The sequence below is a fragment of the Erythrolamprus reginae genome, chromosome 12 (genome assembly GCF_031021105.1).
Source record: "Erythrolamprus reginae isolate rEryReg1 chromosome 12, rEryReg1.hap1, whole genome shotgun sequence".
NCBI lineage: Eukaryota > Metazoa > Chordata > Lepidosauria > Squamata > Dipsadidae > Erythrolamprus > Erythrolamprus reginae.
The window spans coordinates 17,650,137-17,676,681 of record NC_091961.1 but is presented as its reverse complement, the minus strand read 5'-3'; the positions used below and the strand labels follow the sequence as shown (position 1 = coordinate 17,676,681).

Genomic DNA, 26,545 nt, shown 5'->3' with positions numbered 1-26,545 from the left:
TTTGTAATGGCGTATGAATGAGTTGGGCGAAGACCAAATGGCAGCTTTGCAGACTTCAAGTGGCGCTTGAGTAGCCCATGCTGTTGAAGTTGCTGCACTTCTGGTGGAATGGGCGGTGATGCCCCTTGGAATTGGCAAGGCAGCTGGCTCGTATGCGTTGGAAATAGTGCCCCTTATCCATCTGCCCAAGATGGTAGAAGAGACCTTACTGCCTAAAGATCTGAGATAGTAGCAACGAACAGGGCCTCGGATTTATGGAACGCTTGGGTACGTTTGATGTAAATGCGTAGAGCCCTGGTGACATCCAAAGTATGCTATTTGTGGCTTAAGCGATGGCCTTGTCTGGTGCAGAAGGAAGGAAGTATGATGTCTTGTGATCTGTGGAATAGAGAGCTGACCTTCGGGATGAAGGTAGGGTCCAGTCTGAGGGTTACTTTATCCTAATGAAAATGACACAAGTCCTGCCTTACGGATAAGGCTGCCAATTCGAAGATACGTCAGGCTGATGTAATTGCCACATGGAAGGCCACCTAGCATAACAGGTGTAGGAGGGATGCTGTGGCCAGAGGTTCGTAAGGAGGATCTGTAAGTGATGATAGAACCTGAGGTAAGTCCCATGTGGGGTATTGGTGAATGGTGGGGAGTCTCAATTGGGTAATTCGCTCAATTAGCTTTTGTATTTCAGGGAAACTGCGAAGGGGAGTTCATCTGGGCCCTGCGAGGACTGAAGATAGAGCTGCCACTTGTCTACGAATAGTGTTGACTGACAGTCCCTGGTGGAAGCCCTTCATGAGGAAGGAGATGATTCTGTGAAGGGGAATGTAGAGAGATGTCTTCTTGGGAGCACCATTCACAAAACTTGGATCAGGTATGATTGTAGATACAATTTGTGGATGGTCTTCTGGATGTTTGTATGACAAAGATGGCATCAGGGTCATGCCCCTGGAGTTCTAGATCCTGCCAGATAACCTCCAGGTGGTCAAGTAGAACCAAGCCAGATCCAGATGGAAGGACCCATCTTGCCGAAGCATGTCCTCCGAAACATGGAGTCACCATGGGGGTTCGATGGACAGGGCCTGGGGGTCCACGAACCAGGCTCGTCAAAGCCACTGAGGGGCGATGAGGATTATCTGCACCTGTTCCTGGAGGATCTTGTGAATAATGTCTGGGATAATGGGAATTGGCAGGAAGGCATAGAGAAGGCCCTGGGGTCAAGGGCTCCTGAGGGCATTGATTGCTTCTGCCCCTGGGAAGAATAGTGGGAGTTGTGTGTTGTCTGCAGTGACGCAGAGGTCCACTTCTGATGGGCCAAATCTGAGGCAGATTTGGAAGAAGAGGGATGGAAGAAGACTCCCTTCTCCCAGGTCTATCTCCCTGCAGGAGAGCCAATCTGCTTGTGTGTTGAGGTCTCTGGAGATGTGATCTGCCAATAGGGATTGGCGGTGTTTCTCCACCCAGAGACCCAACTTGAGAGTCTCCTGCATTAGAGCTCTGGATCGTGTGCCCCCCTGTTTGCAGATGTGGCTCTTGGTAGCCATATTGCCGGTGAGAATCAGAACATATTGGTGATGGATGAAGTATCTGAATGGTTTGAGGGCTAGGAAGACTGCTCTCAGTTTCTGCCAATTAATGGGGCACCTGGCCTCTTGTGCCGACCAGGTGCCCTGTGCTATCATACCTGTTGAATGGGCACCCCATCTGGAGAGACTGGCATCTGTCATGATGATCATTTGGGGGGGGGAGAGGAAGGGAGCTGGCAAGAGGAAAAATGGCTGTACTTATCAATTTAATTTGTTGTAGAAGGATCCTAATTGAGAGACGTTGAGTTGAAGAGTGTGCCGAGGGAATGAATTAAGGCCACAAAGGAGAGGAGCCACCACACGTCCTGCAAAGCAGAGGACCGAGCGAAATCTGGGGAAGGAGCAGATCCGGCGGTTTTTAAAGACTGAAGGCTTGGTCCTGATTGGATAGGATGCAGAGCAATACCCACGTAACTACTTCCCCTCAGTTTGGACAATGGGGTGTATGGGAACCAGCCAGGTATCTGAAAAACCTGACTTTTCCTAAGAGTAGAATGGCATCTTTTTTTTCAGGCCGACTTAATATCCTCCCCTCACCACTCCTGCAGGGCAGAAACAATAAAATAGCTGAGTGGAAGTGTACATGTGGCAATAGGGAAATTGAAGATAATTCACAACTTCTATTGTGCTGCAAGTTTTACAGGAATATCAGATTCACGTATGTTCTCCCTCTAGTAGCGAGATTTCTTGGGAGATCAGATAACTTCTACATGAAACATCTCCTCCAGAATTCAAATCCAACCACAACTCGTGCAGTAGCAAAATTTTGTGCTGCTGCAATGATAAGGGAAAAAAATCTAAAGAACTAAAGATCCTCATTCATATTAATAATTGTAGTTATTTTCCAATTATTTCTAGCGAACTTACATTTATTTTAATGTTTAACTTTTGTGCTGATCTGTGTGTGCAATAAAGATTGATTCTGATTCTTTATAAGGTATCTGAGCAGCAACACAGGATGTGGTTAGACTCAGCTTTGCTTTTCTTGGATTCCAAACTCATTTCACTTGATCACATTGATCTGTGACTATCATTTAAGCATCAGGGCATAGCATATTTCCTAACTCTATCCTGGCACTGATTGTTTGAGTAATCTATGAAAGTGAATGATTCAAAAAGATGCAAATTCTTTCTGAAACCACAGAAATTTGAGACAAGCCTTGTATCATGTAGTCTTCACCCCTCATTTGTGAAAGGTTACATGAAGCGAAGGGATACGACAAAGCTTTCCATGAGGGTGGTTCTTCTTCAATCACCTCTTGGGCTTCAGAATGTGTCCTCTGCCTTTTGCTCAACTCCTCTAGAAGCTACGTGTCTAGACATGTGCCCATGTTTTTCTCTTGGAAATGCAAGCTGGCTGTCCCCTAAAAAACACAAGCCCAGTCTAGCATACATGTAGACCATGCACACACATGCCATCCATTACAGCAGAACTGTATTACACAAATTAACCCTCATTAGTCAAGGAACAAAACCCACCCTCCCCTGCAATTGATCTGGAGCCCTGCTTTACTAAATATAAAAGGTTATGCTTCAAAAAGGAAATTATTTGACAACAAAGGCATACACAGGAAGTACGGCTATATGTTGGACAGAAGAGAAAGCGTAAGGTTATTCTGAAAGAGTGCTCTCTCTCTCCTGGTGTGTGTGTGTGTGTAGGTCTTGAATGCAAATAATACAAACTCAACCTTCCTTCTTTTCTCCTCCAACACAAAGGTATCTATAGAGTCGTGGTGGTTCAGTGGTTAGAATGCAGTACTGCAGGGCTAACCCACTGCTCACTCCAGGAGTTCGGTTTTTAGCAGTTCAAGGTTGACACATCCTTTCATCCTTTCAAGGTGGGTAAAATGAGAACATAGATAGTTGGGAGCAATATGCTGTAAATTGCTTAGAGAGGGCTGAAAGGCATTGGGAAGTGGTATATAAGTCTATGTGCTATTGTTATAGTGTCAGAAAATTTTGCACCGGTTGATGTGTGCACCATTTGGCCTTGCTCACAGTGATTCACATCTTAGTTAACTCCTGTTTGGATGGCAGTAACATACTCTTCATGAATGCCTTTGAAGAGCATTTGGAAGCTGCACCTTGTCCAGAATGCAACAATGTGGGCATTTTTTGATATTTCCAATGCATTCATATAACACCACTAGTCTGTGAGCTGCACTGTGTCCCAGCAGACTTCTGGATGAAACTGAAGATGATGATTATCACTTATAAAACTCCTACACAGCATAGGACTAAACTATTTACAAGGCTGCTTATGTCCCATCAACTCTGTACATCCCACTATATCTAACAGGAGTGTTCCATGTCCCCTCTGTCATACAATGTCATCTTGTTGAACCTTCATGGCACCTGTCCTGTAGATCCTGTGGGCAAAGCTGATGGCATTTTGATTGGAAGGGGAAACCACAATATTCAGGTTGTTTAGATGGAGCAAAATATACAGTATCTTAAGCATCACAAAAGCTTCATATTACTTCCTGATCTTCCATCTAGTAGGGCAAAACTGACTTATTCTTTAAATGTGTTATTCGAAAAGAGACATGATAAGCATGCGGTTTTAGGTCCGGTTTTGAGCTTAGTCTTGAATTATCACTTAAAACAAAACACCAGTTATGATGGCAGATACAGACTTCACAAAGGTGGCATTTCTCAAGTATCCTTGAAGATCAATTGTCATCAGTAAGTGTCAACAGCCTGCAAACTTAAGGACTACACCTCCTTCATAATAAGCCAGAATTCATCAAACAAGCAAAAGCATGCATATCAGTTTTCCATTTGCCCACAACTTCATTTCTAGTTATGGTCTAAAACAGAGTCTGCATTTATCCATTTCTCTTATGTAAACTGGTACAGCTTCCAATATTCCATTTACAGTCAAGCACACAGACAATCAGGAGAATGCAAACGGAATAACTCAGTCTCCAGATGTCACGTCTTTGACCTCTGGACCAACTCTTTAAATCTGTTACCTTTCGTGTCTTCATCCTCTATGGTGGTGTTTGTGCTGTCGGATGATTCCTGTGGAGACAAATAGGAATAGGAGAAAAAGAAAACAGAAGGTTAGCAGCTCTGGCCACAAATAGATGTTTGAGGAGATGGTGAGCATTGAATTTGATCAGAGCACTGAACTTGATTAGGGAATCTAGATAAATCAGAAAAGAAATCACGGGATACTCAAAAATCTCCTTTCTCACATAACAATAAATCACCATATTAATCAATATAGAAGTATCTGATCCAAGAAAACTAAGGAGATGGTTCATGAAGTATACCAACTTAAAAAACAGAATTGCAGTTGGCTTGTTTTTCTTGCTTTTTAAGGAAGAAAGAACTCAAATCTCAACTTTAGTAAGATTGATAGAGACTCTCATTCAGAATTGAGCTAGAAGTCCCATTTTTAATGTTGAAGTGTGGATCAACTGTAACAAGGAAAAAATCATTTGCTTCTACATATAGAATGAACCTTGAGATAATTATGTCTCGCGATAGTTGTGCCAGATCCTATTTACTACTGGAGTATCTGCTATGACATAAACTTATTGTGGCCCTGCTCATAACTATAAGAATATTCTCATTTCTCAAAAGCATCTTATCAAATAATATAATGCTAGAATTAAGACTTGTCAGACTGTCAAGGTGATCTGTGGCAGCTCAGCTTCAGCAACTAAGATGTGGGGACTTTAGCTCCCAGTATTTCCCAGCCAGCTCTGCTAAAGTTGTAGAGGTTGAGAAATACTGATTTATGGAGGTTGAAAACACTGAGGTATGGAGATGGTCTGGGGACCATCTCATAAAAAATAGTTCCTAAAAGTAAGGCTTATTTGCAAATAAATGCCATTGATTAGATTAATGGGTCTGCACAGAATTTATTCGAGTAGATATAAGAATAGAATCTTATCCTTCACATACTATTAACATTAGTTCAAAAATTCCAAATTCCAAACAGAATGATTAATTTTTCACATGTAACTTTTACAAAATGTATGTTATATTAATTAAATTAATATATTAATAGTTTCCCCTTCTGTTCAATTGCGTCTGATTCTGGGAGATTGCCTGGAGTCTCTGCAGTTTTGTTGGGGAAAGCAAATGCAATAAAAGCAGCAAATGGGATGTCCTCCCAAGTTCTTTTTGAATACAAATCAAACTATCTCATTTGTCAAAAACAGAGTAGATTTAACATTATGATAACATTTTAAAACAGTTCATTTTTCTGTGCCGTCTTAAATAGTTATTCTCTCTCATGACAAAAACTATGTTTCTAACATGAGAGGATTTCTTCTCCAAACATTTGCAGCAAAAAAGAATATATTCTAGAAATAATTGTAAATATGAACAGAAGACCTTAGTAGCCTCATTTATTGCCCATCTGGAAGAATGTCAAAGCCTGACATTCAACATAATCTCCCCAGATTCTTCATCCCAATCATAGGTGGGTTCCTTCTGGTTCGGACTGGTTCACTCAAACCAGTGATGACCCACTGGTGATGTCATGGTGACATCACTGAACATCTGACGTCACAATGACGTCACTGAACCAGATCAAGCAGCCCCAGTCCATGGGCGCCGTCATCTTTTTTTAAAAAAATGGGGGGGGTGTTATTTTTTTTTAAAAACCTCCTATGCATGCATAGAAGCTGAGTTTCTGGCACTGTGTATGTGTTACCATTTTGTTTTCGGCTTTTTTGTTTTTTGAATTTTTTTAGAATTGTTTGCACTGCTGCGCGGGAGGAAGCAGACTAGCAAGGTAAGTTGGAACCCATCCCTGATCCCAATATAATCTTAGATTGGGTAGCACTCCACAAATTTATGATTTTACTCCCTCTAAAAAAAACAAGTTGTATAATTAGAAAAACATTATCCTTTTCTCCCTTAAAATTCATCTACAACAGGAAATATTCTGTCCAGAAGAAAAGATAAATAAATGGGGAGGTTGGTACTAACGTTCTTTCCTTGACCAGCCTCTATCAGATTTAATCTTTAAAAAACAAAAAACAAACCGGCCAAACCCCCCCAAAAATTCCAACTGGTTCTCTTCTTAAGGCTATGTCAGATGCACTGAGTGAGTGGGCTTGAAGAGGTAGCATAAACATGGTAAAAAATTAAAGACCCTGCAGCAAAGAATGGATTAAGAAAATGCAGGTCTGGGTTGAAGTGAAGTCTGGGACCAATAATGAATGATTGTGACATGGAGTAACTATGCTGTTCCTCAGACCGTCCAGCCTCTTGGGATGTCTCTCTTTAGTCTGCCTGACTGTGTTCTTTCACTTGAGCACGAAAGATCTCTGGGGTCAGAGTTGAGGCTTTCTTCCCCATCCTACTCCCTAGCACAAAAACACTCAGTTGAGACTCTTAGGAGTACAGTTGGGATTATGAGAATCTCCACACAGATTGAGAACTTGGGATGGGGAAAGTTGTCTCCCCCATTTGGAGTTTTTCCTCATCTGGAGTTCTCAATCTATGTGGAGACTGCAGTAAACCAAACTAGCAGACTCAACACATCTAGGACCAGAACAGGAGAAAACAGGTTTGAAGGACAATCCCATCCTCCAGAAGGTCTAGTCCCAGGTGACAAATGACTATCAACTTCTTCCCCTCAATTCCATCTGTTCTGTCTGGGCCGTCTTTATTAGTCTCACTGTAAGCCTAAAAGACCTAAAACAAAATGTAGGGAACATACCACCAGCAAAGAAGTCATGAAAATTCTTCACCTTTCCCCCCTTTGTGATTCTTCAAGAAGGCCAGACTTCTCAAAAACAGTGCTGCAGTTGTTAACTTTGTGCTTTCTATAACACCTCAAAAGGCAAACCTCTCCCCCCCCTCTTAGTAAGGCCAGTGGGTTAGGGTCTAGGTTGCAGGATTTTGGGTATATGGAAAAAGGCATAACAAGAGCCTATGGTCTGTCCCCAGAGGTGAAATTACACAGCAATGCAAGGAGCAGGGGGGAAAAAAGTCAATTTTTATCCAAGATAACAAAAAGGGCAAAACTGAGGAGAAGGAAAGTCAGGCAGCAGTACCTTAATGCTGTCCACTGGGTTATGGATAACGGTGGTTTGAGGTTCCTACAGAGGAAGGAAAGATGAACCAAAGAACAACAGAACAAAGAAGAGGAAGAAATTAAAAAAATATATATAAGGAGAAGAGGCAATAATTGGAAGAGGAGATGGAGCAGAAAATGATGGTAAAAAATATGAAAAATGGGAAAAGGAAGGGGGATAAAGACCAAGACCCACATAAGAGCAGGGGAGGGGAACAAAATGGAAGGGAAAAAAGCAAAAGGCAATTAGTTCAGCAAAAGGCAAATGATTATCAAACAAAAAGTGGCAGAATAAATCAGGAAGAGAAGAATCAAAACTGGATTTTCCATGAATGAAACCAAAAAATCATACTTGAACCCCATGATAAGATTGCTGTGACCCCCTTGGAAATGGAGTGGGCAAGTGGAGGTATTGATGTTTAATCCATTTGTGAACCAAAGAAATTGCTGCAATAGGGAGTATGGTCAGAAGAACAAAGAAGAAACTTGTAGGTGGGAGCGGCAACCATCCCTCCTACCTGGGCGGTTAGCATCACAACGCGGCTTCCATTGAAGATGGAAGGAGGGAAAAATGAAGCAAAAGAAGAGCAGAAGGTCCTCTGAGCACATTCCTTGGATTTGTGCTGTGCTCTGAATTTTTGAGTTTAGAACCAATCTCTACCCCACTCCATGGGTGCATTTCATGATGATCCCGTAGTTTGGATCTCTCACCCATAGGTGTTGGGTACACAACAGAGGGTTGAGCAAGCACTATAGGGTATGAAAAGTTCATCCAATATAATTCTAGAGAGGGCTGAGCAGAGGTTTTGCTAGCTGAGAACTTACCTTCCATAAAGTACATTGTTTGACAAACATTCAGTGCTTTTCTGACAACTTTTAAGATGTACTTACCTGAAAGCAGGTAACTCGAGGGCATTAAACTAATTTGTTCGGTTTACCTTGATATGGACAAGACTTTTATGGCTTGGTGTAGGCAGGGTGGTAAAATGACTTTGGCAGGAATAAACAACATGTAAGAATGAGGGACCGGCTTCTTTTTTTTAATATGACTGTTAAAGTATCAACCTCCCACCAGGTGGTTTAAGGACCATTAAGGACCATTCCAAAGATGAAAAACTGCCAGAAAACCACTCTGTAATGTTTTTTATGTGGTCTAAGAATTATCCACACTTACTGTATATGTCTACCTATTTTAGTAACAGTGAACATGCATGTGTGGCCAATTTATGACCTGGTGCTAAATATGCTTAAAGGTGTTGTGTGAATAAAATGGGGAAGGAGAAGAGACATATGCATGTTAATAAAGCTTGAAGCAACTCAATAGTAAATAATGTATAATGCTGCTCCGAGGCTCTGCAAAGGGGCGGCATACAAATCTAATAAATAAATAAGTGTATGCTTTGATGCAGGATCTTCCAAATTCAATCTTTGGTATTTCCAGTTAAACGAGCAGTTAGCTTGAGATGATTCTTCTTTATTGGGAACCTTTAAAAAATCCTGTCCATCACCATACAGATGCCTTCTCCAAATTCATGCATTTCAGACAGGCTAGGCAGCCCTAATGCATTTAAAGGAGATCAAATTGGAGAAGGCTACTGCAGACCCCTACACAAGGTTTAACAGAATAACAGAACTGAAAGGGACTAGTCCAAGCCCCTGCTCAAGCAGGAAAGCCTAAACCATTACAGACAAATGGTTGTCCAATCTCAGTTAGATGAACAATTAATCTGAGCTGTTAAAGCAACCTCCTTGGTTCCTGCTTCTTATGGTATTTTCAAAGTATTTTATTTATTTATTAGAAACATAGAAGAAACATAGAAGACTGACGGCAGAAAAAGACCTCATGGTCCATCTAGTCTGCCCTTATACTATTTCCTGTGTTTTATCTTAGGATGGATATATGTTTATCCCAGGCATGTTTAAATTCAGTTACTGTGGATTTACCAACCACGTCTGCTGGAAGTTTGTTCCAAGGATCTACTACTCTTTCAGTGAAATAATATTTCCTCACATTGCTTTTGATCTTTCCCCCAACTAACTTCAGATTGTGTCCCCTTGTTCTTGTGTTCACTTTCCTATTAAAAACACTTCCCTCCTGAACCTTATTTAACCCTTTAACATATTTAAATGTTTCGATCATGTTCCCCCTTTTCCTTCTGTCCTCCAGACTATACAGATGGAGTTCATTAAGTCTTTCCTGATACGTTTAATCGTGTTTTAGGCGCCGTAGTTCTAGGCTTTCTAGGCCCAGGATTGTTAGTCTATTTTCGTAGGATATTCTGTTTCGAGTGGAGGAGTGAAGGGCTCTTCTGGTGAAATATCTTTGGACATTTTCAAGGGTGTTGACGTCTGAGATGTGGTATGGGTTCCAGACAGATGAGCAGTAGTCTAGGATGGGTCTGGCAAAAGTTTTGTAGGCTCTTGTGAGTAGTGTGAGATTGCCTGAGCAGAAGCTGCGTCGGATCAGGTTAACAACTCTAGAAGCTTTTTTGGCGATATTGTTGCAGTGGGCTTTAGCACTTAAGTCATTCGATATTAGTATTCCAAGGTCTTTTACTGAGTGTGGGTTGGCCGTGAGAGATTGTTTATTCAGTTCATATGTGCAGTTTGGATTCTTTTTGCCGATGTGGAGGCTTGATCCTAAGCTCACTATTGAGAAAAATTAAAATATATTTGTGCTGTGTTATGTCTTAGAACAGCAGCAGCTATGAAGGAAATTCTGAACCAAAACCTAAAGAAATAGAGCATACTTCAGTTATGTTTAGATAATTGTGAAAGCAAGACTTTTTTTCTATAGCTGATACCTACAATCCAGTTTGTGCAAACCTGCTAAGAATTCCAGGAAGAATATAAATTATTATAATGGCTCGTGCGGTTTGACTTAAAGGCTAGAGACCTAACTGTGCAAGCTTGGTACAGTCAATAGTCCTTTTATTGCGAGGGGTTGGGGATCTGGAAGAATGAGTTCATAAAAAGGCAGGTTTCGGTACTCACGAATTACCTATTGACACAGGCACCAACGCTACCAATTTAAGAGGCTATTCAGAATTAGCAATAAAAGCAAAGCATCTTGACTGCCACTGAGGGGAACTGAACAAAACTATGTTGGAGGGTTGCAGATGAAAGTCAATTCCCATCTGAAAAGATTGGAACGATGGGTGGGAGTATCACCGGGGAGGAGAAGAAGGAGTGAATGGAAGCAAAAAAAAAAAACAGGTTTCACATCTCTTTTCAAGATCCAACCCAGTGTTTCTTGCCCCCACTGGCAACCTCTGAATTGATAGCCGGCCAGAGTCCTTAGGGAGTTGGGCGGCATACAAATGGAACTAAATAAAGAAAATAAATAAATGATGCTGTTAAGTTCCTCTACTGAAGAGGCAGGAGATGGTTTAGTAACTTCAGCTCTTTATTGGTCATAGTGAGCAAATATCAGCCCGGTCCTGCTATAAGCCGGGGTTTAAATAGGGAGCCTTTTAAATCAGGAGTCAATCATATTTTACCTGATTGAGTTCCTGATTGGACTGGAGTGAAAACTTCCCAGCTTCTCAAGACATAACATCCCTCCCCCCTTAGTTCAGTGCATAATTTTGCATACGTAATCATTTAGGTACATAGAGTGTGATACTGCTCTAGTTGACCTGAGCAGTTCATTTGGGGCGTTGGCTGGAGTCGAAGAGGACGTGTTTTCTCTCTCGGGCTCCCTCTTTGGAACTTGCTGGAACATCGAGTTCGAGGCGCCGGCTGGACTCATTGTTTGTTGCTGGATGGACCTCAGGATGTGAACTGGCTCTCGGGTTTTAGTTAGAGCTGTAGGAAGGACATGGCTAGGATTTGGGTCTCTTTTCCAATCATTGTTAAGCAGTTGGCAGTCTCGTAATTGGTCCACATGCCACCGTCATTTCCTACTATCTCCCAGGCCTCTTTCCAGGTAATTATAGGGGCCCCATGGCAAAGTTCCCTGCGTAAACTGGATCACTTATTTGGAATGTTCTGGTTTTCTCCCTGCTGGGAATTTTCCTTATGTTGTGGTAATTTGGGTATAATCTATTCATGACAGACCAGAGCTTCCTACCCATTAGGAGCTCGGCTGGATTTTTGCCCATGGTTGTGCTAGGGATTATATGTTGAGTTGTTAAAAGTTTGTCTATTCCAGCTTGCCAGTCCTCTGGGCCTATTCGTCCCAGGGTTTCTTTAGTGGCTCTTACTTTGCATTCCACTAACCCGTTGGTGCTTCGGCTTGAAAGGGGATATTAAGGTTTGCTTTATTCCTTGATTTGCTAAAAAGTCCTCGAATGATGTGGATGTTGGCTGAGGCCCATTATCAGACACTATTACATCCAGCAGCCCATGCATGGCAACTAATTTTCTTAATACCTTGATAACTGCTTCTGTTGCTGTTATGGGCATTAATGAAACTTCCAACCATTTAGAGTATGCGTCAATGACTATTAGAAATGTTTGCCCATGGATTGGCCCCGCAAAATTTAAATGTATGCATGACCTAGAGGCCCTGGGTTTTTCCCATTCATTCACAGGGGACTTTGAGGGGAATGCCCTAGATTCCTGGCACGGAGTACACCCTGCAACCCAAGCCTCTTTGTGTTTGTCCATTTTGGGCCACCACACATAGCTCCATGCCAGTGCCTACATCCTGACCACCCCTGTGTGCCTCTCATGTAAAGACCTTAGAATATCCTCTCATAGTGACAGAGGAGCGAAGACCCACTCACCCCTCAATAGGTAGCCCCCTTGCACTTCTAACTCATTTTGTCATTTTGCAAAAGGTTGGAGGTCTGGCTTTACCGGCCCTTGGGGCCACCCCCTCCTCACCCAGTCTAAAACAATGCAGAGGTTGGCGTCTTTTTGTTGTCTCGGCTGCAATGTCCACCATTGTGATTAGTCCTGGCCCGGCGAGGTCGATTAGTAAAACTGGGACGCCTGCAGTAGTGTCGTCCACCAAGTCCAGCAATGAGTAGTGGCTCAACACATCTATGGCCCTGCCACGCCACTTAGTCAATGTGTACGAGTAAGCAGCAAGGAACAAAGACCATCTTAGCATTCTGGAGGAGAGAGCATCTGGTGTGGGCTTGTACCCTGCTAGTAGCCCTAATAAGACGTAAACTTATTGGCTGCACTTGGGGTCTAAACTAAAGGAAACAGGGGTGCCCAGCATCAGATTGAACTCCTGGAACTTCCACAGCAGGTCATCACAGACATTCACAGTTGTCGAATTTATCATTTTCTCATCTCTGGTCACCTTCATTCTTAGTGTTCTGAACCAATCACGACCCAGCAGACTGGCAATCATTAGTGGCAAACTTGCTTCTTGGTCCTCGTATTTGACGATCACTCTTTTGACACCTACCACTGGAATTCAGTTTCCTTGGCAGTCTGAGATTCTCATGGGCTGAGCTCTTAATTATGCCGCATTCAGGTTGGGCATGGCTTGCTTTGCAGTTTCCCAGGAAACTATCGTTATTGAGGACTGGTGTCTATTTGCATCTCACAGGGGGACCCTTCCACTGAGACAGTGATGCATATAAATGCACTGCTCTGGCCTCCCACAGGGTGTTGTTGATTCCTGGATGGGGTGTGTGTGTAGCCCCTGACTCGTCTATTGTGGCCTCTGTCATCTTTTCTCGACTCGTCCGGATGGTAGTTTCAGTCAGGATCCCTGGGTGCCCAGTGTGGTGCTCTGCAAACCCTTGCAAAATGACTGTATTTTCCACACCTGCGGCACACAACATCACAAAATTTGTAGTTTTCTCGGGGGTGGGGTCCCCCACAATTGCCGCAAATTCCTGGTTCTGTTTTTTGTGCCTCTCTTTTCCAGTCCTTCTGGAACACCTCTTCCTCGTCTTCTTCATGGTCAGTTAGTTCTGCAACAGTCTTACTTTTACTAGGGGGGCCCTTTCCGGAACAATGCTTCAGCAACCTTGTTAAACGTTTCAGCTACTCTGGCTTCCTTTGCCACTATCCTTAAGGTTATGTCATCTCCCTTAGCCAGGAGCTTTTTCTGCTATCCCGTGTCTCGCACCCCTCTAACGAGCTGAAAAAGTAACGTTTCATCAAGGTTCTGAAATTTACAATGCATAACGGCTTTTCTCAATTCAGCCAGGAAATTGCTTTCCTTTCACCATCCTGTTGCAGGCGTTCGCTGAACTCGTATCGGCTTACAAATTGAGCACCTATTATAATTTCATCCAAGTGATTGTTTCCATTGTTTCGGGCAACAGCCCTATCAAAAATCCACAATGGCCAAGGAACATGTTTCTTTTCCAGTTGTCAGGAAGATCTTTCATATCATTTGCCCCCAATGAAACAATGAAATCTTGCATATAGTTGTCCCAGATCTTGTTATCTGCATCAAATGGGGTTGGTGGATGGTAAAGCAACATGTCAATGACTCATTTCCTTTGTTCAGCCTTTGAATTTGGCACCTTGCGGTTTGTTGCTTCCTTCTTGCTGGGCTGGATTGCCTTTGTTCAAAATTCCCTTCAGCATCCCACCTTCGTCGCCAAATGTTAAGATCCTCTACTGAAGATGCAGGAGACGCTTTAGTGATTTCAGCTCTTTATTGGTCATAGCGAGCAAACATCAGCCTGGTCCTGCTATAGGAAGGGGCTTAAATAGGGAGCCCTTTAAATCAAGAGCCAATCAGATTTTACCTCGTTGAGTTCCTGATTGGACTGGAGTGAAAACTTCCCAGCTTCTCAGGACCAAACAGATGCATTCTGCACCAGCCACTCTGTAATGTCTAATATGCTACATAAGGCTTTCGCTATTGAAATCTGGGAAGGGCTGGCCTCCTTGCCTTCAATAAAGCCAAGCTCTTGCTAAATAGATAATTGAAGAATTGGGCTGGGAGGAAAAAAAACCCATCCATTTTGCTCAATCAAAGACAGTTTTCAATCATGTTTCTTTGAAAGGCAAATATTTGTTCCCCTTGATCACAGAAGGAATCTGTAGTTCCTGCCACACTGAAGAAACTGACAAGCTTTTCCCAACATATGTCATCATCTAGGGTGCTTCTATGCTGAAGAAAAACTTCCGGAGTCCTATTAAGTTTATTCTTCTTTCCTAGTATCAACTACATAAATTGACTGAAGAGAAATTTGCCATCTTATTCAATTAACATTTTCTCGTTGAAAGGAAGGGCCAACAACTGACATAGCTTGGGAAATATTACTACTCACCAATACTCTGAAAATAGCATTTATCATATAATGTCAGCATTTCAAAGTGCCTCTTTTAAGCTCACAAGAGAACCAAATAACTGGAATACATAACATTTTTCATCATTAAAACGAGTTCAAAGTCTAGTTTTAAATTGAATAATGACAAAAAAGCTATTGAAGATAAATGGGATGTAAACATTGAATATGGACCTCATAGAAAATAAGTAGTTTGTGATGTAAGAAAGAAGTTCAACCTTGTTGTTTTGATCCATTTTTAACACTTTGCTACCTTCCTAATGTGTGTATGATGTAGACATACTCTATTCTCTTCTGGACAACTCCAAATACTGTTTTGAATTCAAACAATTTAATTTAAACCTGCTATCTCCATCCCTTGACCTATTTTAATACTTTTTGTACTAAAAATTAGTGGGCAAAGAAAACCTTTCAATAAAAAAATGTCACAGGCATTTAAAGAATTAGTCTCATTGTCTAATTTGTATCATATTCATATAAGCAAAGCACAGAATGCGGTTACCTATAACTGTCCAATTGTTTTCAATCTGGGTCCTTCTGAAAATTCCTTAAAATCCCAGTTGTGGAATTTTATTTCCTTTCAAAGGCAACCTAAATTTCAAGGTATCTACCAAGCCAGCAAAGCCAATGTAATTACGGCATATATTAAGACTTCATGAAAAACATTATTACAAAACTGGTAATTATTTGGTAGAAGAGTTCTATGCAAGCTACTGTTCCTGTGGTCAAATACATGACCTCCAAGTTATTTAAATAATTCCATATTTGCCACCTTGGGGTTCTTAATAAATTCATATTGCAATGATTTTTTTCAAAGAAAACTATAGGTTAGTGTCTTAATCTGGGCTAACATGCTTCATATAGAATTACTTAGGACAGTAATTGTTGCTGTAAAGAGTTCATACTAATGTGATTAGATTTGTTTCTTATAAAGTCAACCTGTAGTTTAGTTTGTTGCTCTCTTCTTTTTTGGTTTTGCCTTTACGGTACAATTGGTCTATCAAGAAGAGAAATGAAATATAATAATTATAAGAAATCAATCTAAGTTTGATGTGGCAATGAACCTACTGAAAATAAAGACCAAAATAGAAATATTTTTAAGGTTCGCAAATACAGATTCTGAGAGCTTTAAAACTTCTATAATAATTCTAATTCCTTCATCTGTTAATGCTTCAGTGACTTGTTGACAGTGGAGCAAATTGTGCAAAGTTTAAATAGTTCTTATATATATTAACCTAATACCTACTTTACAGCCTTTTCCTCTATATATATTTACAATAATTAAATAACAATAATAATAACCCACAATCTGTAAATCCTGTGAAAACAAATAGAGCCCTGCAGATCAATTAATGTTTATGTTTATATAATGTTTACAGTTTTGTCCCAGAATTATTGTTCCAGCAGTTTTAAAATATTTATAATGTACATTCTTTTGCACTCTTTTATACTTGAGAAAAAGGCTAAGCTTGTGGTAACTTGGGACAGTGGAATAAAATATTTAGAGAAAATTAAGAGATTTAAAATGAAACCATATAGAACTGGACCAGAATTGATCCGAGCTATTCCAAAACCAAGATCAAGAAACAGCGACTTTAAATAGCAGATTTAAAAAACAGATTTCAGTTAGACAATAGAAAAATGTCAAATGGTTGCTCAATCAAGTAGTGCATTGCCTCCAGAGTGAAATTGCCTTTGCTGAAGTATTTAAAGAAAGATGGAATGAAAACCTGTCAGGTGCTGAAGCACTAAGGAAGGACCTGGATTAAGGCTCAATTAAGGCTTTTCTTTAACCTCTCATATTCTATGATTGTACAATTTTATCCTCCTTTTCTAACCAGGTATGTTCAGACTCTTTCTCGATATCAAGCAAACACATCTGGAAAGTACCAGATTGGAAATATCTACTTTATAATATTTATGTCTAAATTTTTAAAAGCATGCTGAAGTCACATCATAGTCAATTGTTTTTGGATTTTTCTACTCAGAAACAACTGTTTTAATAGTAACCCAGAATAACTGTCACTTTTGAGGAACTTTAGCTTTACTAAATCCTCGGAGAGGGGTGACATAGAAATCAATCAATCAATCAAGCAAGCAATCAATCAAATAAATAAATAAATGAATAAATAAAAAACATTACTCCCAAATGCGATCTATAATTATATCTTATTTTCTGTGTACCAGAATCATGTTCAGGTAGTGTTTCTATAGGTGTTTCAAGTTTCATTTTTTTGAAAACTGAGCAAGTTTTCATTTTGCTGGTTTCTTCAATGGATTTCATACTTGCTCTACTGGAGTCTCATTTAGCACCAAACTGTAATGTAGCCATAAAGTTATGAATATTTATGTTTCTGTAATCAACATGACCTCTGGATCGAACACATCTGGAAAGGAGGTTTTGATAGGCACAAAGTACAAATTTGCACAAAGCAGACTAGGGTGATATCCACAGATGGGATTCAGAGAGTGAAAAAATAAGTTGATAATCACAGTTACTGGATTCTATTATTTCTCAGAATGACTGATGAGACAAGGTGTAATTATAAAACATTCTTATCTGACCAAGAATAAAAAGAGGCCTTTGTTTTTCTATTTTTTGAGGCCGAGGTAGGGAAATGTTTTAGTTTGATTGTCTGCTGGAATATAAAACAGTATTAATTTGCAATTCAAATATCTTTATCTTGTGCCTTGTATTATTGAATGGGAGAACCTGAGACATCTCAATCAATGTGGAATACACGGTGGCTTACCGTAATTTTGTTACCAGATAGCAAATTAAAACATTTAAGATTGAACTGGATTTTAGGTAGCAAGATCAATTAAATGGGGTCTTCTGGTTTGGAATGCCTAAGGAGTAGTATGTGTGTGTGTGTGTGTGTGTGTGTGTGTGTGTGTGTGTGTAAATATATATCACATGTTTTTTGCTGAAAGTTTAAAATTAAGGGAGACTAGGATGGCACCATATATATATACAGTATATGAGCAGGAAAACCATGAAGAAATTCTGAACTGGCTCCCAACAATGGAGCAAGAATAGCATTAAATAATTTATGGATTCACAACAGTATCAGTTAGAGGTAAAACATAGAGTTGAAGTCCTTAAATCATATATAGTTGTATCAGAAAACATGAAAGACCTATAATAGTAGCCAAACCACAGGAAAATCAGTGTCCCAAATTTATTGTATAAAAACAGAAAGGAAAATAGAAAGGAAGCTGTACCAGTGCGGCTGGAGGAAGGGTCCCTTTTGGGCTGGTAACTCCGGTGCTGCCTTTGGTGCTGTTTGTCTGTGGCTGTATCAAACATACACATTTTCATCAATAAAGAAATGAACACAAGCACTTTTCATTCAGATAATCCATACCCTGACTCATAAAGGGTGCATCACTTCATGATTTACATAGCAATTATGTACAGATAAAACTTTGGAAGAGAATGGGCTCTCCTTTCACCACTGTTCAGAGGGTTTTAACTTGTGGAGAATAGAAGAGTTCTTTCATTTCTACCATTTAGATACTCCAATAATTGAGTTTCTGAAAATGATTATGGGCTTAGAGCAGAACAATTTCTTCCATTAATACTACACAAGCTCAAATCTTTCCCTGGTTTTCTCTTTCATGGAATGTCCCACAAAAGCCAGAAATATATTTACCTTCACGCCGTCCGCTTTCTTATTCAGTAAACTTTTAGCTGCTGCATAAGGAGGGAAGAAGAGATTTTAGTGGTAACTCTACTGGTGTCTTGAAAAATACTCTGTCTAAATAGTCCTCTCCCCCCCCCTCCCAGCAAAAAACAGTTTCCCCATCCAACTGCTAAAAGACTTGAGAACAATGGCTAAGCCCCAACATCTCCTAGCCAGAAGTAGACCTACAAATGAATAAATTTCGCAAAAGGGCAACCTCCCAAAAGCAGGGAGGTTGGTAATGGGTTTGCAATAATACAAAAGAGTGGAAGCTTTGCTCAGTGGTATTTTAGTCACTTTTGTTTCTTAAACTGCCATTAGCTTGGCTTGTCCAAACTGTGCCCAAGCACAAGGAGGGTGACTCCGTACAGCAGTGTTCTGTTTAACAAAGCAGCAGTCTGAATAAAGTGGGACAGGATCCTTCTATGCAGAAATTCCCCAAGCATTCCTCCTCCCCTTTAGCTGAACTTGCAGAAGAACACGGACAGCTTCTTGAATATTAATTCTTTTGCGTAATAGCTCCAAGAACTATCCTAAGTACCTACTCATTTTAGAGTTGCTGACATTTGCAATGAAAATGCTAAATCTTTTCAATAGAATTGCATACAGGTTCTTTTCTTTTTGAAATAAGAGGGGTCAGTCTTTCTTATACTAGGTAAATCTTCAAGACAACTTTAAATCTTGGAGATGCCCTGTAACTATCTTGGCAACAATCTATCTTCTTCTAAGATGATACTATCATCATCATCATGCAATCTAGTCCCACGGTCATAGCATCCCCCAGTAATTTCCCATTCAGGGATGCCTACAAGCAATAGTGGGTTCCTGCTGGTATGGCTAATTGTGCACAGTTCCGCAGTTCTGGTGTGCGAACGCGGGGTCGAGTGCAATTTTGCTTCTTGCACCTGTGCAGGTAGCAAAATCTTGCACAGGGATGCACGTGTGCATGGGTTTCGGTGAGGTTTTTGCTACCTGCACAGCAGCAGGAAGCAAAATTGCGCTAAAATCTGTGCTCGTGCACCAGAGCCTCAGAGCTGCGCACAATTAGCCATACCGGCAGGAGCCCACTACTGCCTACAAGTCAGTGTTGATACCTGGTGACTGTCTGGATTAGTCATTCCAGCTTTCTTAGCAAGGCGTTTGGGAGCGGTTTGCCATTGTCTCCTTCCTAGGGCTAAGAGAGAGTGACTGGCCCAAAGTCAGTCTAATGTGAGACTTGTACTCAGAACCTCCAGTTTATAGCCTGGGGCCTTAGCCACTACACAAATAGGCTCTCTCCTTTTGCAAGCAGAATTTCCAAATTCATAAACATGAGGTGTAACCCAAGCTGACTCTCACCAACCAAGCTGTACAATTCTGCTCCTAGCAACAATTTCTATATTCAAAGCAATGTTGGAGCTCATATTCTGATTTCTAAACAAGTCACATCTGCTTCTTTACTGAAGCCACTCTATTACAGTCCATTAAGCAAGCTGCATTATTTTCCCATGTGTTAAGATTGTGACCTTATTATGCCCAACATAGCATCAGTCTTTTTTCCTCTGTAATTGGGATTTCCATGTAAAAGGTGGTATAGAATCATTTCATTTCCGCCTACATCTCATGAGATATTGATAATCTTCAAAAATTCAATGATTACAGTATTGCCTTCTTATGCCAGGTTGGAATATGTCATTCAAAGAATATGGATTTCTTGGCCATTGCATGGTCAGTTTTTGTAATTGCTTCTTGTTGCTATCATTTGGCTGAGGAGAGACCCAAGAGTGATATGGCGGGGTGGGGGGTGGAAAGCTGAACTGAAATGAAATGCATGGCAAGGCTGAGAGTGGGATTAAGAAGAGTGATAAGAGCAAGTGTGGTAGGGATTAAGACTAGAAACGTGATTGCCTGTTATTTGGATCTGGTTAAGAGAACTTCAGGGAATCAACAATGAGAATCCTCTGGGATTGAACAATTGATGACTACCATGTTGCATCTGGAGAAAAAGCAGGTAATTTGTGCAGTTGAATGTCTAGTGTGGAGTAAAAGAAACCAAGTTAAAATCTATTCTTGGATCTACTGTGAAGGTACAGATGTCAGAGGGAGCACCATCTGCAGAAGAAGATGGCTCCATTCTGCTTCTGAATCCCAGTCTTATAACCCTCTTGGTCCCACATTAAGTCCAGTCACCACCATTGATAATTATTATATCAAAGGCCAGAACTCAACAAAAAGTTTGCTTACCTTACAGAAATTTACAGAAGAGGAAAAGGCGAGAGAGACAGGCAGTAAGAAGGAGGATTGGAGGACGGATAGGGAGAAAGAGAAGGAGAGAGGAAAAAAGGGGGGGGGGAGAGAAAAAGTGTTGAGACAGAAAGCAAAGCCTTTGGGACAGAGGCCCTGTCGTGACACCAAAGGGGAGTGAAGCAGCAGCACCAGCACCACAGAAGCAGCACTACAGAAGACTTTGCTCATACGCACAGGGAGGAAATGGGCCACACAATCACCACACTAATGGAAGAATGGAAACTCAAAGATAGAAAATGGACTCCAAGTAAGATGACATCATTTCCCACAATGTACAACTCTGGGAGACCAGAATCAACATTAGTTGGGTTTTCTTAAAGACATAACTTTTTTTCTACTCTTCCCTTAATGCTAAATAGTCTGGCTTGCAAAGATTTTCTTTTTTTCCCAAAGTTTACCTGTGACACATGTAGTTCATGAAGGAGTGTGGAATTCATCCTAATAAATGTGACACTCCAAAAGTCAGTCCCTCCCAAACCCCCAGAATTCCTGAAATGGGACCAAATGGAGGAATTCCACCCTGGAGGTGGCTGCCAGATTGATGGCATACTCTACCTCTTTGCCATCCACCATCAATCAGTAGAACAATTTGCCTCCAAAAGTAGCAGGTGGTCCAACACTGGAGGTTTTTAAGGAGACTGGACAACCATTTGTCTGAAATGGTGTTGGATTTCCTGCTTGATCAGGAACTCTAGAAGACCTGGACTAGAAGACCGAAAAGATTCCTTCTAACTCTTTTATCCTTTTATTTTTTTAAAAAAAATCATACTGACGTATTTATTCTTGTTGTCATTGCTTTTTTATTGTTGTATTATTTTACTTCTGTTTGCATGCCTTTCATTGTCCTTCCTTTTTAAGCTGCCTACAGTATCCCTATGGTGAGATAGGCAGCAAATAAATTTAACAAATAAAACACATAATAATTAAACACCCAAGAAGTATGATCAATGGATTGTATATTGGACTAGGAACATTTTAGTCATATAACATTTATGGAACATTAAGTAGAATTGTTGCTGCCACCTTTTAGCTTTAAATGGCTTCATGTATAATATATATTTTGAAAGAAATAAAATTGGCAAGTTCATTTGTTAAGATCAAAAAGATGGGGCAATGGCTGATATTTCTCTGAATGTTAGAATCACTGGTCTAGCTATATAGCAATGCCTCCAAATGTAAGAAGAATCTGCAACAAATTTATTAGAGTTTATTATGCCAGGTGCAGAAGAGGAAATTACAGCTCTTCTTCAATATTGCTATAGCTCTAGCAGCATGCAAAGCCTCGAACACTCAAAAAGAAATGAAGAAAATCTGTTTATTAAGGATATGCCCAATATAACAGAAGGTGATTTCCCTTAGTTCTCCTTCTTTCTGTTACTGTGTTACTGAGAATCCTTCACATCTGCAAGAGATTTATGTGCTATATTGGAAGGTGCTGTAAAAAGGAAAGGAGGAATCCATTCTAGTAGTGAACATGTTTTAATCAGCAGACACATAGCACTGGATCCAATTCAATGTCCTTTGTTTTTAAGCCACCATAATCAAAACAATATAGTCGACCTCAAAGAGTACTTGGAAAATCCATGAGATGACTTTCTCCTCACCCCATCAGAAGGAGGTAGAATTTCATGATCGTATCATGATTTGTCAGAAGTTATGTCAGCAAATGTATTTTAAATGAAGGTATTTTCCTTGCACTGGGTCCAGGAACTTCAGCTGTTGGATAATGCAGTGGTCAAGAGTGGTGCATCTAGCATAACTGAAGCAACTGCAGTATTGGCTGTCAAGGAACTATTATGCCAGATTCAAAGTGCCATTTTTGCTATATAGGACACTAAAAAAATCTGGACAAAGCATTACAAACCTATGGATTGCTGAGGTCATCAGAGAAGTCTTACTCTTACAAACAAGCCTCCCTTGTGGCCACCTGCACATCTTCTTTGGTCAAGACCCCTTCAGACTTTGTTACAGACCTCTCTACTTCTTGTTATCAACGTGGGAAGAGTTTTAGTATAGTTTAGTTTTTTTCCTTTCACCACCTTTCCAATGAATCTGTATCTGCCTTTTTCTTATTGATCTTATTTTGGCCATTTTTATGGTAAGGTGATATATTAGGAAATACTGTAGTGTCTGTCTGTCTGTCTATCATCTCTCTCTCTCTCCTTTTCCTTCTTCATTATCATATTTTATCTATCCATCTATTTTAAGTGCTCAGAGGGTTTTTTTAAGATAGCGGGATGGGTGGCATTTCAATTTCACAAACTAAAAAGTGTTCATGTCCACCCATCTCTCAAAAAAGCCAAGTGTAAACTACTAAGTATGAAAGCAGAATAAAATATATTAGGTAATAACTAAATGAAATGGGCCATGGCAATAACTCTTTTTTTGTCCTGGCAATTGTTACGAATCCAGTAAAAATCTTGCATTGCTCAGAATTTGGAAAGGAAAAGAATAGTGATGGGAAAAGGTTCAAGAACCATTGACCTTCCTTGAATATAAGTATTTTAGTCCCTACTGTAGTCTCTATATTATGTCCACCATTTGGCAGCAATATTTATAATATCTACTAACAGACAGAGGACAACAGGAGAAGGGCTTGGCTTCACTCCAAGAGCAGAATATAATCAGAATAGCACATATTAATCATCAACCTATTCTTGTAGAATCAGGAAGCTAAAGAATAATAATACACCTGAGAATTAGAGGACCGAATGCATTTCAAAACGTGCAGCTATCAGAAGAAAGTATTTTCAATTCATGGTTGTCTCTGTTCTTGGAGTTTCTTCTACAGCTTCTGTAGTGTCAATGCTGTGTCTCTTTCTGAAAATGAAGAACTGGCTACTTCAGTGCTTCTCAACCTTGGCAACTTTAAGACCTAGGGACTTCAACTCCTCAGCCAGCTATTACTTATTATCTGGAGTTGAAGTCTTAAAGTTTATAAGGTTGAGAAACACTGTCTTACAGTATTTTATGTACAGCATTAGAAGAACTGCTATCAATTATTAGTTGGATAACACATTCTTGAATTTTAATTTTAGAAGAAGATGCTAAATTAGAGAAACAAGACTGGAATACCATGTAGGATCACTGCAAAAGTTACAGGATTAACAGAAACACTTTCTGTGGTAAAGCAAAAATCTGAAATATATGAAGCAGCTTTAAATATAAACTGAGAATAAAGGGTGAACAAGAAGACTTGGAGCTTTAAAATATCTAACATCCTTGCGGGGGCAATTTGCTGAGATGACAATAATAAAAGATGTTACTGGTGATTATGTAGCAGCAGTAGCCATAGAGGCAGAGTGGAAGAATCAGAATGGAATAATTATAACTGTTCCCAAAGAAGAAAAACTACTTATTAAGCCTTTTCTGGATCTTAAAGGAGGCAGTTTTAAGTTCAATACAAAAATGAGCCTTTGTGTCTTTCCTTCGTTTAAATTATTGGAGTTGGTCTAATACATGAAAAGCCCTGGGTTGGAGAAGCTTGGAGAAGAATATAATGTACAGCTTTTACACTGTACAACAAGGCACAAAGCAGTAGGATATTTTGCTTTAAAGAATTGGCGTACAAAATCAAGGAGACAGGCAATGCAGTAACATATTTTTCTCTTTTGCTTCTTTCTCTATTTTTTTCAAGAAATCTTAAGGCAAATTTTCAGAACAACATTAACTCAAAAGTAGCTTAGACTGGTCAAATTACTGCTCCCATACAGAGCTATCCATCTTGCATGCACATCAGCCAGTTTCAGCACATCAGAAGCACTTGTCCACTGTGTGAGAAGAATTACTTCTAATTCTTCCAATCAAAGCCCAAATCATGCACCAGGGCTACACAAATTCCATGCACCATTTACCATTTTCACACTATCACAAAACTGGGGTACAGACAAACCTGTGACTACACCAAGCAACGAGAAGTTCTGGCATGAATAAAGCATCAAGGGAAACTCACATTGGCATGCCTCAAGAACCGTCTGGATGGATTAGATATGGAAGAAAGGTGCACTCCTGGATCCTAAACCCCTTAAAGTAATAAGCTTCACCTGTTTTCTCCACTCTAAGCTACATTTGATCTTCAGATGTTTGTAGGAGCATCAAGTCAAACTCCAATTTTTGGTTTCTAGTCCTCCTACATTTTTTCTACTAGCTCATCCATGTTTTCATCTAATCCTAACAAAAATTACAAAGAATCCAACACTTGCTTTTTTAAGGATCACTACCAGTCCAGGGTATTGAATCAGAAACATATTAACCTACCCAAGCTTACCGTATTTTTCAGAGAATAAGACACACCTTTTTTCTCCCTAAAAGAGGCTTAGAATTTGGGTGTGTCTTATGCTCTGAATGTAGCTTTTTAGAAGCTTTTTCCCCAGCCCTAACTAGGTGCTAATGACCTTGCCCGCTTCCTACTCCCTCCTAAGCAGTTTTTCCTGCCCTAAGTCTTTGCAGGCTTGTTTTTATTCCTACCCACTCTGACAAAGGCTTTTTCAACCCTAACTAGGGGATAAAATAATGTGCTAAATAGACTAACGATGGTAGCCAGTTGAATACATGATAGGTAGATTTCCCCCCTATTTTCCTCCCCCCCCAAAGTAAGGTGCATCTTATACTCTGGTGTGTCTTATAGTCTGAAAAATACAGTAATTTATGGCTGAGCTGCAAACCTCTAGTGCAAAGTTGGCTCTTCCATGACATGTGGACTTCAACTCCCATAATTCCTAAGCTAGCATGATTGGCTTAGGAATTCTGGGAGTTGAAGTTTACAAGTCATAGAAGAGCCAACTTTGCCTACCCCTGCTCTAGTCAAGGCAGAATAAGTTTGATGGCATATTTCATGAAGCTTAATAACTAGATTTATTTTTATCAATTGAAACCAGGACCAAACCATCTTGGTGAAATCAAGATGATCACCAGGCCTTCTCTAGCCTGGTGTCTTTAGATCAGGAATTCCCAATCATGGCAATTTTAAGACATGTGAATAGTTCCAATAATTCCTCAGCCAGTGTGGGAACCCCTATGTTTTTGTACTCAGGTCCAAGAATTCCTAATCACGCAAAAGTCATGACAGCTGAAAGCTATAGGAGTCCAAATTCAAACCATGGTATGGTTTCAGTTGATGGGAGAGGTAAGCATAATTACTTTCCTGAGATAAAACATATTTGTTTATAGGTTTAAGATTTAATCAGTAGAACATGGAACAAAGTGAATGGTCTACATTATCTAAATTTACATTTCTCTTTAGCAAACATCTCCACCAGATTTCAAGTCTGGTTTCAAGGAGGTGGGGTGGTAGGGTGGGCTGCGTGTGGCAATTCTCATCATCCTATTGATGCAAAAATTAAACTCCAGAGAAAGTCAAGCTATGAAACAAAGATCAAATTTGTTTCTATGCATGAGTGATGCACTGTTATAGCCCAGCTCATGTAGTGCATATTTTTTTATTATCACCAACAGGTTCATCTGAGCAAGCAGCAGTTCTTTTTGGAAAAGATTTTAACCTCAACTCATAAGAAATAATTAACAAAGCAAGAGAGGGAATAGATATTCTTCCTTCTGGATTTCAAATGCTTAAGCTCCACATCAGAGAGACTGGTCAGGCAGTGAAGTGGGCAATGTTCCAAAATTCTTACCAAAGTGTAAAAATCAATTTGTTGCTTGATTGTTTATGAAAGACCCAACCCAAAAAATGTTGTCAGGGTTAAATGACACTGGAGGAGATTCACTGTTAGCAGTTAA

The 26,545-nt window shown here is 40.1% G+C and overlaps 1 protein-coding gene across 1 annotated transcript in view; it reads right to left on the bottom strand.

Annotated features, from left to right (window-relative positions):
- The window catches only part of CAMK2B (calcium/calmodulin dependent protein kinase II beta), a 275,191-nt gene that overhangs the window by 40,062 nt on the left and 208,584 nt on the right, over window positions 1-26,545 (bottom strand). Inside the window, exons 13-16 of the mRNA XM_070765550.1 lie at window positions 18,494-18,534; window positions 18,063-18,134; window positions 7,604-7,648; window positions 4,556-4,604 (exon numbers count right to left, since the gene is read on the bottom strand). Coding sequence (XP_070621651.1) covers window positions 4,556-4,604; window positions 7,604-7,648; window positions 18,063-18,134; window positions 18,494-18,534 — 207 coding nt within the window. The remainder of the gene's footprint in view (window positions 1-4,555; window positions 4,605-7,603; window positions 7,649-18,062; window positions 18,135-18,493; window positions 18,535-26,545) is intronic.